The sequence below is a fragment of the Nyctereutes procyonoides genome, unplaced genomic scaffold (assembly GCF_905146905.1).
Source record: "Nyctereutes procyonoides isolate TBG_1078 unplaced genomic scaffold, NYPRO_anot_genome, whole genome shotgun sequence".
NCBI lineage: Eukaryota > Metazoa > Chordata > Mammalia > Carnivora > Canidae > Nyctereutes > Nyctereutes procyonoides.
The window spans coordinates 7,122,345-7,135,199 of NW_026575125.1; the positions used below are offsets into that span (position 1 = coordinate 7,122,345).

At 41.4% G+C, this 12,855-nt stretch overlaps 1 protein-coding gene across 9 annotated transcripts in view; it reads right to left on the reverse strand.

Annotated features, from left to right (window-relative positions):
- The window catches only part of MID1 (midline 1), a 344,420-nt gene that overhangs the window by 20,734 nt on the left and 310,831 nt on the right, over positions 1-12,855 (reverse strand). For all 9 annotated transcript variants that reach the window (XM_055338679.1, XM_055338671.1, XM_055338675.1 and 6 more), the window contains 2 exons: positions 6,213-6,340; positions 1,261-1,404 (listed from right to left, as the gene is read on the reverse strand). In XM_055338679.1, coding sequence (XP_055194654.1) covers positions 1,261-1,404; positions 6,213-6,340 — 272 coding nt within the window. The remainder of the gene's footprint in view (positions 1-1,260; positions 1,405-6,212; positions 6,341-12,855) is intronic.

Here is a 12,855-nt window from a genome sequence, read left to right on the forward strand (position 1 = left end):
TCTTTTTTAAGCATCACATGCTTAGAATTACTTGTGCTAGGAAAGAACAGTGTGATTAAGGGAGATGTGTATATAATAAAAGCACATTCAGTAGATATGGATTTATTCAAAACATTTCTTTGTTGAAATGTGCCTGCTATTCTCTTCTATTCTACTTTGGCATGTCCTATTTTAATTTCCTAAAGAAGTTTCAAACCTGAAAGGCTACTTCTTCTGGTCTTTTCCCATTTACTCAACTCAATTTAAATAACCATGGCAGTGGGGAGGAGAGATTCCTTTGTTATCACTTCTCTGGCCAACAACTGGGGTTATCTGAGATCATCAAATTTTCTCTGATACCAAATACCTCATGGGCTCCAGTGAGAAGGGCTCTGTGTTTCAAGTAAGGTCTGAGATTCTGCTCAGGTAGGGGCCAATGACTAACATTTCAAATGATGGGCCTTCCCTCCTCCAAATGGGAGGTGGTATGTGGCATTGTTTGGCTATCCATTTTATTAAAATTTTTTTTTACATTGTGAAATAACACTCAGGAAAGTACATTATACTATATGTATGATATAATGGCTAAATCATGTAACTTCCCACCCAGAAAGTAGTTAACCCCATGAACCCTCATATATTGCTTTCCAATGGTGCCACTCCCTTCCCATCCTGGAAGTAACCATTATCCTCTCTCTTTTTTTTTATCCTCTCTTTTATTTATAGTTTTTACACTCATGTATGCATCTCTAAACAAAATAGTTTCTTTTTTTAAAAAGATTTATTTATTTGAGAGAAAGAGCGTGCGCACATGGGAGGGGCAGAGGGAGAGAGAATCTTAAACAGACTCCCCATTGAGCATGGAGCTCCACGTGGGGCTCAGTCTCACAACCCTGAGATCATGACCTGAGCCAAAATCAAGAGTTGAAAGCTTAACTGACTGAGCCACCCAGGTGCCCCACAAAATAGTTTATCTTTAAATTACAAATGGATAAAAAGATTCATACCACATATATTCTTTTGTTTCCTATTTCTTTCTCTTAACCATATGTTTGTAAGACTCACTCATGTGGTTTGCTAGAGATCACTAATTTTCATCACTATTTGGCCAGCTATTTTTGCTAGCAAGCAAATGCTATCATCTTCTTGGTTAGGAAACGCAGCCAATAAATACTGTGTATTCTTTCCTTCCCCGTCTTCCCTTGATACTTAAATTTAGAAATGCAATCTATCTGAAAACAGTGACCAAACAGAAAAATCAACAGGGTGTGCAATACTCACTAACAACATTGGCTTGTCCGGTGAATATGGTGTATTGGAGCTCATAGGAAACCACGCTGAATTCATCATCGGAGGTCCAATGAACGGTGATGGTGTCATAGGAAGCTGTGCAGAGCTCTTCTCTAATTGTGGGAGGGTTGGGAGCTGTGGGGATCAAGAATGCTCATCAGCGAAGTGGCACCTCTGGGATACATTTCAGAGGAGATGTGTGACAGTCAAAGTGGGCTTTTCTAAACAGGTCACTACCCTAGAGATGGTGACCCCAATCTGCAGAATGTTTGGTTGGTTGGTTGCTACTGTGATTTTTGACAGGTAGCGTACATGACTTCGGCCAGCCAGTAAAGACTTCTCTCTGTTTATCATGAAAGTACGTTTAGGAGGTTAAGCAAATAATACTCTTATCCACAGGGAAAAACATGTTAAACAAAAAGCAAACAAGATGAACTCTTGTAATTTCATCCACACTGGGGAAATGGCAGACTTTTCCAGTAAAGGGCTAGAGGGTAAATATTTTATGCTTTGTGGGCCACACGGTCTCTGTTGCAACTACTCAGCTCTGCCTTTGCACTATGAAAGCAGTCATAGGCAATTCATACTCAAATGGACATGGGCAGGTTCCAGTAAAACTTTACTTGCAAAAACAGGTGAGGGCTAGATTCGGGCTACGAGCCAAAGTTTGCCAGCCTCTGAGCTTTGTGAAGTCACGTATTTTTGTATTTACACACCGAATTGGAAAAATACTGATGTTTGTTATCCTATAACAACCTGCCAAATAATTGTTTGAAAAATTTTCTTTCATTAGATGTTTTGATGCTTTATAAAATAAAAACCGTATTAGTGTAGCCCTATTTATTCTCCCTTTTCAATTTATAGGTGATATTTCGAATCCAGAAAAACACGATTAACAATCAATCATATCTAAGAAGTACATTTTCCTTCCCCAAAGAAAACCTGGATCGTTGGCATTTGGTTAACTTTATCACTGGAGAAGGCTGTTGTTTTATGTCTTGAACATAGTCTGGAGTAGAGAAGTCTAAATCCTACCAAAATAATGATTTGACGTTGTTTCAAAGGCTACCGGCTTGATTTCAGTAACTGGTTTTATGAGAAGAGTTTGTGGGTAAGAAAAAGACTAGGCAGTGAGTGTTTTGCACTGGCAATAATATTTTAGAGCAAGGGTTGGCAAACCATGGCTATGGGCCAAATCTGGCCCACTGCCTGTTTTTGTAAATAAAGTTTTATTGGAACACAGCCAGGCTAATTCATTTATGTATTGTCTGTGGCCGTTTTTGTGCACTAGTGAAGTTGAGTAGTTGGGACCATATGTCCTGCAAAGCCTAAAATATTTACCATCTGGCCCTTTATAGTCAAAGTTTGCCAACCCCTGGTTGAGAGAATTGATCCAGGCCTTTATTTCCACTCTTCTGTGTCCTAGAACCTAACTTCAAAAGGAGAAACATATCTGGATTCTATAGATTTGTTGCAACCTCTGTTCACACTTATTGCGGAGTTCTTTCCTGCTTTACACTTTGATTAGGATTGAGGAGTCCTAAACAAACCCAAAGAAGAAGAAAAGTTCATAAACATGGTAAATTTAAAACTCTAATTGTTTTAGTCTTCTTCATTTTGCCACCTGAAGAGATGTCCAGGACAAATATCATACAGACTAAGTAACTTTTATGTTTGTTGTACAAAGTCAGTTAGACCAGCTCTGTCTCTTGGTTACTGAATTCCACAAACATTACCGAGCACCTACACTTGGCAGGCACTGCATTAAGTCGTGTATTAAGATAGAAAGGCTCTACAGAGCCCCTTAAGCATTCTTCTTGGAGTATGTATTTATACATCTGTCTCCTGAAGTATCCACATGCAAGATTTAGTGTCATGTGCTGTGACTTGGATGTGCATGAATCAGCGACACCAATCCAGAGATGCATTCTGCGGGGGAGGCCCAGCTGCACCATAAAACGTGCTTATTATTGTTCCGTGTGGTCCCTGTTGGTGTGGGATCACCGGCAGGGATCAGTGGAGAGATGCTTATTCTCCCATAATCTAAATAGTTCATTGAATTACTTTTCCATCAACCACTGAAGAAAGATTTTGTTCTTTTTGCATTGCAATATATGATCATATAGAAAGAAAACTTATGTTCAAAATAAGCAAGGAGCTGTGAGACACATGGCAGTAGCTGTGATCAGGGAGGAAATGTCACCTCTCTGGGTTATTAACTTGACATACCACTTAGAGGCATGTCACAGGAGAAAAAAATCTTGTTTTCACAGCCACGCAGGCTAACCCTGTTTTGATTAGAAGCCCAATGGGTTTGTCCTGAAAAGTCAATACCCAATTTACCGTAAATGAGAATAGCAGCACGTTGCCAATTTCAATATTCATGGAATATTGGTGGCAGCACTGCTATTTTCTTGCCTCTGTCATAAACAGGACTTGAGAAATGGTGGGCTAATATTCCACAAACACTTCATTTCCTGCTTACAAATGTCTGATAAACTATTTGGACTTGGCAATATCAGCCAAGCATCATATGTTATGGCCAGGATCGATGTTATGTCTACAAATGGGCCAGATTTGTATTTGAGGTTGACGGTTAAGAAGGCATAATGGCAGGTACCCCATGTGGTCTTAGCTTGGCATAAACAGCCATCGGGATGATATATGGCGTATGTGGTACCAGTCAGTGCAACTACTTTCATACTTTCTCCTTTAATCACTGCTTTGGCATTTGCATAGAGACATAGCCTATGAATGTGTGCCCGCTGGAACACCATTAAACGATGATTGGGAAATGCGGAGGACACCCTCAGGTCAACAAGACACTGATTTTGTGCAGAAAGGCCATGTGCCCCGCCCAATAGGTTTTCGGTTTTCTTTGTTCTTGGGCATGACCTTGTGACATGGATCCGACCCATAAGACACAAGTGAGAGTCTGCTAGATGGGTCTTCTGAGCAAGCTTTTTGCTTTGCTAATACACAAAGACAAAAGTTGGCTGGCAGATTTTTGTCACAGTTTCCCCGGCATCCCTCTCTTTTTACCTGTAACTTGAGCATGATGCATGGAGGTGGGGTAGTGGTGCTGTGATCTTGTGGTAAAAAAGGCAACAGAGTGAAGAGGGAAGAGCAGAAAAAGAGCAAGAGCCTGGAGTCTGAGATCATCACTGAGCCGCTGCCCAGCCCTGGAACACATACCTCCGTTCTCATGTTTGCATGATACAAACCCTCCTTGATGGGTTTAGTCACTGCTAACTGAATTTTCTGTTGTTGCAATCATATTCAATCCCAAATGATATAAGAAAAAAAATAGATTTTTCATAGGATGCCATGATGAAGAGCAGCTCAGCCAGAGAAAGTCTAGACCTGCGCCGTCTAATACAGTAGCCACAAGCTACATGTAGCTTGTAAAATTTCAATTAAGTTAATTAAGGTGAAATAAAAGGAAAAACTCACTATGTACATTGCAAGTTTCTGATAGCCCCATGTACTTAGCAGCTACCATAGTGGACAGTGCAGACACAGAAAGCTTCTATCATTCTGGAAGGTTCTATAGGGTAGGGTTAGTTTAGGCAGATCTCAGAGTTAAAAGCTTCAAAAAGGAGGGCAGTGTATCAATAAATATTTGAAATCGAGTTTGTTTCCTTACTGCAAATGCATTTCTGAGTCAGCTGCTTTCTTCCTTAACATGGTCTGTGAGGATGACACAAGTTTGTGGGATGACCGTTTCCCTTGCAAATGCAGAAAAGCTACAAGCGGCACCTTGGATTCTTGCGAAGGAAAAACCTACCTGGCTACAATGCCCCTTGGATATAAAACTCCTTACTTTTGATCCACAGACTGTAAAAACAAACACCACAATGTTCCCTTTCTCCTGCTCTACCTTTTCCAACCACTGTTCCACAAACATGCACATACACAATTGGAGTCGAGAAGCTGATGCCATGCTAAGTTAGGGATGTGATCTCTTGAAGGCTGCATGTCCTAAGTTCGCTGCACATCTGGCTTCACTGTATATACGGAGCCTTCCTGAAGTCATAGGCACCGGTAGCTTTGGTTAACACAAATAAAGGTCACCAAAACAGTCCACATTCTAACAGCGAATGATTTCAATTCTCGCTCTAGAGGTAGACAGCAAAGAAAAATCTGGGAGCCTGGTTAGGAATAGGAGCAGCCTGAGGTTCTCTTTTATCGCTGTTGCTTTTGTTTTTTGAGCTTGACCATCAAAATGCCTATCAGAAACATGGCACCAGGAATTCGCATGTGATTTTTGGGATGTTTGCCATGGTGACCTCTGCCAAGATGAAGCATGATCTTTCACTAGAAAGAGCAAGGGGTCTTTGGAGTCTGTATGGACCCAAGCCAAATCCTAATTCAGCCATTCCCTAGCTACCTGACCTCCAGTAAGACGGGTGACCTCCGTCATTTGCAAAGTGGGGGTCATAACAGGTTACCTCAGTTTGATGGTGTGAGGCTTACACAAGGTCTCAGATACCAAGAGCTGAAGCAGGGTAGACGCCCCATCGGAGTTAGCTGCCAATTCTTTCTCTGCCAGGACACTGTGAAAGTCAGCTGCCTTGCTGAGATGAAGTGGAAAACAGCCATGCTACCTTATGTATCTCTCTGATGACCAGCAGAGCTACTATTTGTGGCACCCACACTCTGAGAGGGAGGGAAGATGGTAGGAAGTATGTTTTTAATTACCGAGATTCTCCTTTTTCCTTTGTCCCTAGTTTGGTCTTGAATTGTATTGTTTTGGGTGGGAAAAAAAAAAACGAAGAGTGCCAGAAATCGTTTATGGGAATATCAGACACCATTCTTAAATCAGAAGCCCACATCTCTGGTTTTTAGGGAATGGATGTGGTGGCAAAGTATGCATATCATCGAATGTACACAATGTTAGAAAACACACACACACACACACACACACACACACACGACAATACCTGTAAGGTAATCCAGACATTCTAGCAATTTCTTCTCTCGGGAAAAATCTAAGGCAAAGGTGTCAAATGTGTCATTGAGGTTGATTTCAGGAATTAGGACCTGGGATGATGCAGTTGCCATGGAGACTCTGTAATTTAAACAAAACAACTTTTTAGAAACGTCAAGATGGCTTTCACTGTCGCTGCACAGGAATGAAAAAAATAAAAGGAAAAGAAGCATAATTTTTAAATAGTGCCGTTTTTACACATGAGCCTCAAAAAGAACTTTGGGATGGCACCACACAGCGACAACGCAAATGAATGCAAGCTTAAAGACAAGGCCAAAGAATTGGGTGACCAGTAGAATGGCTCCCCCCAAACCCCCGCTTCCTTTTTACTGCTGGAAAAAAATTCCTGACGGAGGTGAAAGAATATTCATATTTCATGTTGCTGTGTATTTAACAGCCTGGCCCCTTCACATCTAACCCCGGCGAGAAGCACATAGCTCCAGGCATTTCTTCACACATCTGTCTGGGAAACTGTTTGTTCCTTTCAGACTCGACCCTGCTCCACTTCAAAGAGGACTCTCCAAAATTTCAAACTGCATAAAAGGCAAAGTGAAGATTAAAAAAGAATGTTTCCAGATATTGGATTAGTTTAATCAATTACTAGCCTCTCTCTAAAATAAACATAAAAAAAGGAGTTTTTTGTCTGGCTCGTTTCGTTCTCCTTGTATTCTTTTTTTTTTTTTTTCACCATATTCCCAGCAGATGCCATGGAAAATATTCATGAGCTTTCTTGCAAATTCTTCCAACGGATGCACCATTTTCCCTCTTCATTTAGGGTTGCTAGGTAGAGCTCTGATTTATACACTATAAAGCAACATATTGGTTAATATGACTCTCCTGCTATGAGGGAATCTCCTGCTAGGTGTGTGTGAAGCTCTCAAGTTGATTTGCAAAGTTCAGTTACTAATAGCAGAACGTTTGGACTAATTAAAAAACGCAAGTGATTTTCTGAAAAACAATACAATTGTGGCATGATGTGAACCACGTCTGAGCATATCAGACCATGCCAGCCCTGTAATCTTGTTGATTTGGGTATTTCATGAAGTTTGGTAAATACCACCACGGACCTAATTCTGTATATGGTACTAAGTACCGTATGGGAATTTCTGAGCAAAGAAACACTCTGAAATGGCTCAGCCCTAAATCTAGTTACTTATTTTCTAATCAAGAGTCTTGATGCTCATTTATACAAGGTCACAAAGCCAGCTGGCAGCAGCCAGGACAATTCTAGGTCTACATTCTTCCATTTAATTTAGAAAAAAATTCAACCTGGTTACCTAAGGAGACATGATCTCTTAATGGCTCTTAAAACTTTGTATTTTATAAATATAATATACTTCTTTGGTTATCAAAATTATACTTGTGGGTCTATCCATACAATGGAATATCATTCATCCGTAGAAAGGAGTGATGTACTAATACACGCTACAGTGTGTGGATGAACCTTGAAAGTGTTACGCTAAGTGAAAGAAGCTCGATGCAAAAGGCCATGTATTGTATCATCCATTTGTATGAAATTTCCAGAATAGGTGAATTCATAGAGACTCAGCAGATTAGTGGTTGCCAGGGGCTGGTGGGGGGAGCGGGGAGGAGGCAATGGACGATGACTATGTAATGGGTATGGAGTTTCTCGGGGGGTAATAAAAAGATTTCAGAACTCGACAGAGGTAGTAATTGCACAACACTGTGAATGTACTAAATGCCACTGAATTGCACCCATTAAAATGGTTAATTTTATGTTAGCCGAAATTCACCTCAATAAAAGTTATACCTGCAAAGTGCTCAAAATCCTTAGAAATAAGATTTCTATAATTGCCCTTCTGGTTCATGTTCAGTTGTGTAGATGGAGGGGAGTAGACAGGATAATTGACAATGTAATAATCGGGATGATGTTGGGATCGATGGATGAAAAGTTTGAAGAGGCATGAATTCGGGAAAGAAAACTTTCAAGTGTTTGAATGAGAGTGGAGAATCTAAATTCACCACCTAACTCCTTCACCAAGAAACAGTGAATAGCAGAGTTGTGGGATCTTGTTGGCTAAAGAGCGCACCCGAGGGGGGTGGGCCAATTATTGTGACGAACACCCGCTAATTAAATGGTTGCTAGGCATTTTTCACAGGTGGTCAAAGTGTACTTACAGAAATGCTTTCCTTATGCCCCAGAATCGCAAAAACTCCTCAAAACTCTGAGTGATCCCAGGACTACTCAACAAATCTATATACTAAGCTCTTAAAGTGTGCCAGGTACTGAAGAGCCTGAAATATTTGCATCAGTGCAGATAAGTTAAAAGAAACACTGCTGTGCCCATGTGTCCTCCTCAAATAAAAATTTCAGAGTGAAACCCCAATTAGAATGTCTCACGATGTCCAGCATGGAGAAGCGCACTGAGCTACTGAGAAACCAGCGTCTTTCTATTGCATTTGTCTGCCCATCTTGCATGGCACAGATCTTGGGCTCTGAATAGATAATCTCACTTCAGCACTTTCCCGGGCCAGTGGCAAAAGCTTCTGTTTGGGCTCATCCAAAATAGATCTCACTCCCAAGTTTCTCCCCATTCTATGGTCCACAGTTAACTAAACCGTGCATCAGGCCAGTGACAGTGTTAAAAATGCCTGCCACCTTGATGGGGGTCCCTTTGCGGAGTGGAAAGAGAAAGGCTGAAAGCCCCTGAGCCTGGGAGGCAAAGGCTGACAGCAAGAATCTATGCAGATGACTGCAGCTTTTAACACCTACACATTTTCTGATGGAAAGATATTTATCTTTGGCTATAATTTCAAATTCTTAATTGGAGTGACAGGAGAGGGGAGATCTGCCAAATTCAACATTTTAGGCCATGTTTTTATTCCCCAAATCCTTGTTGCCCATCTTCTGGCCTTTCAGATGCATTGCCAAAATCCACCGGGGCCATCAGTATTATGCCACTTGTGCAATTCCATGCTTTCATAGTTGTGTGTGTGTGTGTGTGTGTGTGTGTGTGCGCGGCTGTGTATATGCTTGTAGGTGTGTGTTAAGCTCTTAGCATGTGGCAGCAAATAAGGACATTGTGTCCTATCTTGATGCTTCAGGGGGTGAGCTGCACATCACTTCTTATTTTGATCTTGACTTCGATGCTCCTAATCTCCAAGACACTCTGTTTGCTAAGAGCCACATGGGGCCTGTTTTCCAGAAGGTGGAAGTGTCTGGAGCTACACTGTTCACAGGATTTCTGTCAAACAGTCAATGCCAGGGGAAGATGCTTTACTCTTCCCGCCTAATATCACCCCCATGCCAGACCCCTGACAATGGCACTTAAGTGGGTCTTTCTTGGGCAAGTGGGCAAATCACCGTGGTAAAACTCAGTGAGGTCTCCCAGCAACAAAATGTGGTTTACTTTGGTCTGCTCAGGATTTCCCAAATGCACTTGGCTCTGGAACTTTGTTGTTGTTTTAACACCAATTAACACCCTACCAGAACACACTTCAAAAACCACTCATCATGTGTGCTTGAATTCTTCAAATCAAGTGACATTTTTCCAACGTTGACAACCAGAGCTCTTGGCTTTATAGTCTGGGTAAGTCTGATAGATCCTTGAACTGCTTATGGTGTTGAAGGACAAAAGGGTCACTTTGTGGAGTCGGGACACCCTCCTAGGAGCTCTGAGAAATGGGTACCATTAGGAGGGACGTTTCTTTTCATCATCCTCTTGATAATTTGCTGCTAAAAGTGATTTTAATTTCAGATATAAGAAGTAGACCAACTTTCTTATGCTTCAATTTAGTGAAGAGTTTTGCTTACTTAATGTAATTTTGTAAAGATGACTGTACAATCACACAGGAGACTTATATACTAGTGTGGCTTGAGAGTGTGGTATGTTATACAATCCATTTGCATCAGTTTAGTGAGTGGGAGGGAAGGGAATTAGCATTTGTTGCCTGATCACTTTGGGACAGGGACCAGAATAAGAGTTTTACTCTATTATTTCATTTTGTCCCTATAATAACCATATTAGGTAAGAATAATCGACCTGTTTTACAATATGGTCACTCATTCACTTGTGTCAGACAGATTGCTATGTGCTGGGGCTATAATGGGGAAAACAAGGTGGCTGGGGGTCTGCTGCCTACTAGGAGCATACAAGCAAAATTAGACTCAAGTGTTAAAGGAGCTGCCCCAATATCATCCATAATTACTGCTAAGCAGTTAGCACAGAGCCAGACACTTGATTCTGAAGCATATGCATCTCATAATGTAAAGCTTGCAGTCTCTCTTCTTCGGTGTTTGTTTTTGTTTTTTTGTTTTGTTTTGTTTTGTTTTTTTGTGAAAACCTTATTGCGGGTGATTCAGCCTTTAGGTGAATATATCTACTTCAAGCAATTTAAAGATGCAGAAAAATCTCACCCAAGTCTCATTTCAAGAAGCCTTGCAGGATTAAAACTTTGTTTCGGGCTTTCCACCCTTGAATACAAGGATAAAGATGGTTTAGAAGTATACAGGTGCCAAAGCCCAAGGCAGATACAATAGGAGGCAGAGAATTATAAAGTCACATCCTAGAGAAGAATGTTTATTTACTAAGTAAAGGATTGAAGAGTAGAGACAGGCAGAGACCAGCCCCAGGACAGACATACACGGTGGGGCCATACTGACATACTAAGAAATGAGAAATTATATCCAATGAGAAATTATATCCAAGTGCTGTGATGGAGTATCTATGATGAGAAAGGCCTGTTCTTAGGAGTCCTCAGCAATATTATCACAACTACTGAGAAATTATATCCATGTGCTGTGACGGAGTATCATGAGAAATTATATCCAAGTGCTGTGACGGAGTATCTATGATGCCAAAGGCCTGTTCTTAGGAGTCCTCAGCAATATTATTACAACTACTGACAGAAGCAGCTACTATGAGGCCCAATTTTCTTTTTTTTTTTAAAAAAAAGATTTTATTTATTTGAGAGAGCGGGAGGAGGGGCAGAGACAGAGGAAGAAGCAGACTCCCTGCTGAGCATGGAGTCCGACGTGAGGCTCAATCCCAGGACCCTGAGATCATGACCCAAGCCAAGTCAGATGCTTAACCGACTGAGACAACCCAGGGGTCCCTATGAGCCCAATATTCTATGCAGAAAACAGCTCATGGCTAAACCCAAAGGATTATAGTTAAAAAGTGGCAGTGCTGGGACCAGAACCTGAGTCTCCCAGGTCCTAGTCCAAGCTCCCTGCCTTTTCACTACATTCCAGTCCTGTAAAGAGAGAAAGGCTCAGGAATTGACCAAGAGGATTGACACGATAGAGATGGGAAGAGAGGGGCTGCAGAAACAGAGGGAAAAGACTCTTGGCAAATGTTTATACGCCCTACGTCTTCAAACTTGATGGAAGTTTAGCCTTCTCATAAGCAGGAGGCCAACTTTCTTATGCCTGGATTTAGTGAATAGTTTTGCTTATTTAAAATCATTTTAGGGACGCCCGGGTGGCTCAGCGGTTGAGCACCTCCCTTCGGCCCAGGGCGTGATCCTGGAGTCCCAGGATCGAGTCCCACATCGGGCCCTTTGCATGGAGCCTGCTCCTCTCTCTGCCTGTGTCTCTGCCTCTCTCTGTGTGTCTCTCATGAATAAATACATAAAAATCTTTAAAAAAATGATTTTATAAAAAAGCACAACTACACTAAGAACTATAGTGAGGCTTGAGAATATGGTATATACAGTTGACCCTTGAACAATATAGAGATTAGGGGCACTGCCTCCCCACCCAGTGGAAAATCCACGTAGGACTTTTGGCTCCCCGAAACTTAAGTACCAAGAACCTACTGATGGCCAGAAGTCTGACTGGTGACATAGAGTCCGCTGACACATCTTTTGTATGTTATATGTATTATACTCTGCATTCTTACAATAAAGTAAGCTAGAGAGAAGAAAATATTAAGAAACATTATTATAGAAAATGTTATTGAGAAAATACATTTACAGTATTGTACTGTATTTTTTAAAAAAAAATCCATGTATAAGTGGACCTGAGCAGTTCAAACCCATGCTGTTCAAGGGTCAACTGTATTATACAATTCATCTGTAGAAAGAAAAATCAAAAGCACGTTTCCATCCTTGAAGAGATGGGCTTGTTGCAGGTAGAGGTGAACGGGACCGGTTATGACCTGCTGGATCTGTGGGAGATCACATGTGGACATTCATGCACTTATGCTATGCTTCAAAGGTAGGTCTTCTTTCAGAATGTTCTATCTTAACTGTTATGGTGCCACATTCTCTCCTCTCCGTAGGTGAGAGTGTATTATTATTACACTTGATCAAATTTTGGGGGATTGCTGAGAAATGCAGCTCAGAGTAGCCATTTCATTTGGACATCTCATGATTTATAGCCAGAGAAAAGCACTCTTGGATCCCAGTTAGAAACCATGACGTAAGTGTAAACACTGTCTAGTAGAGTGTCCTAGGTACACTGGAGTATTTTTTTTTAATTTTTATTTATTTATAGTCACACACACAGAGAGAGAGGCAGAGATATAGGCAGAGGGAGAAGCAGGCTCCATGCACCAGGAGCCCGACGTGGGATTCGATCCCGGGTCTCCAGGATCGCGCCCTGGGCCAAAGGCAGGTGCCAAACCGCTGCG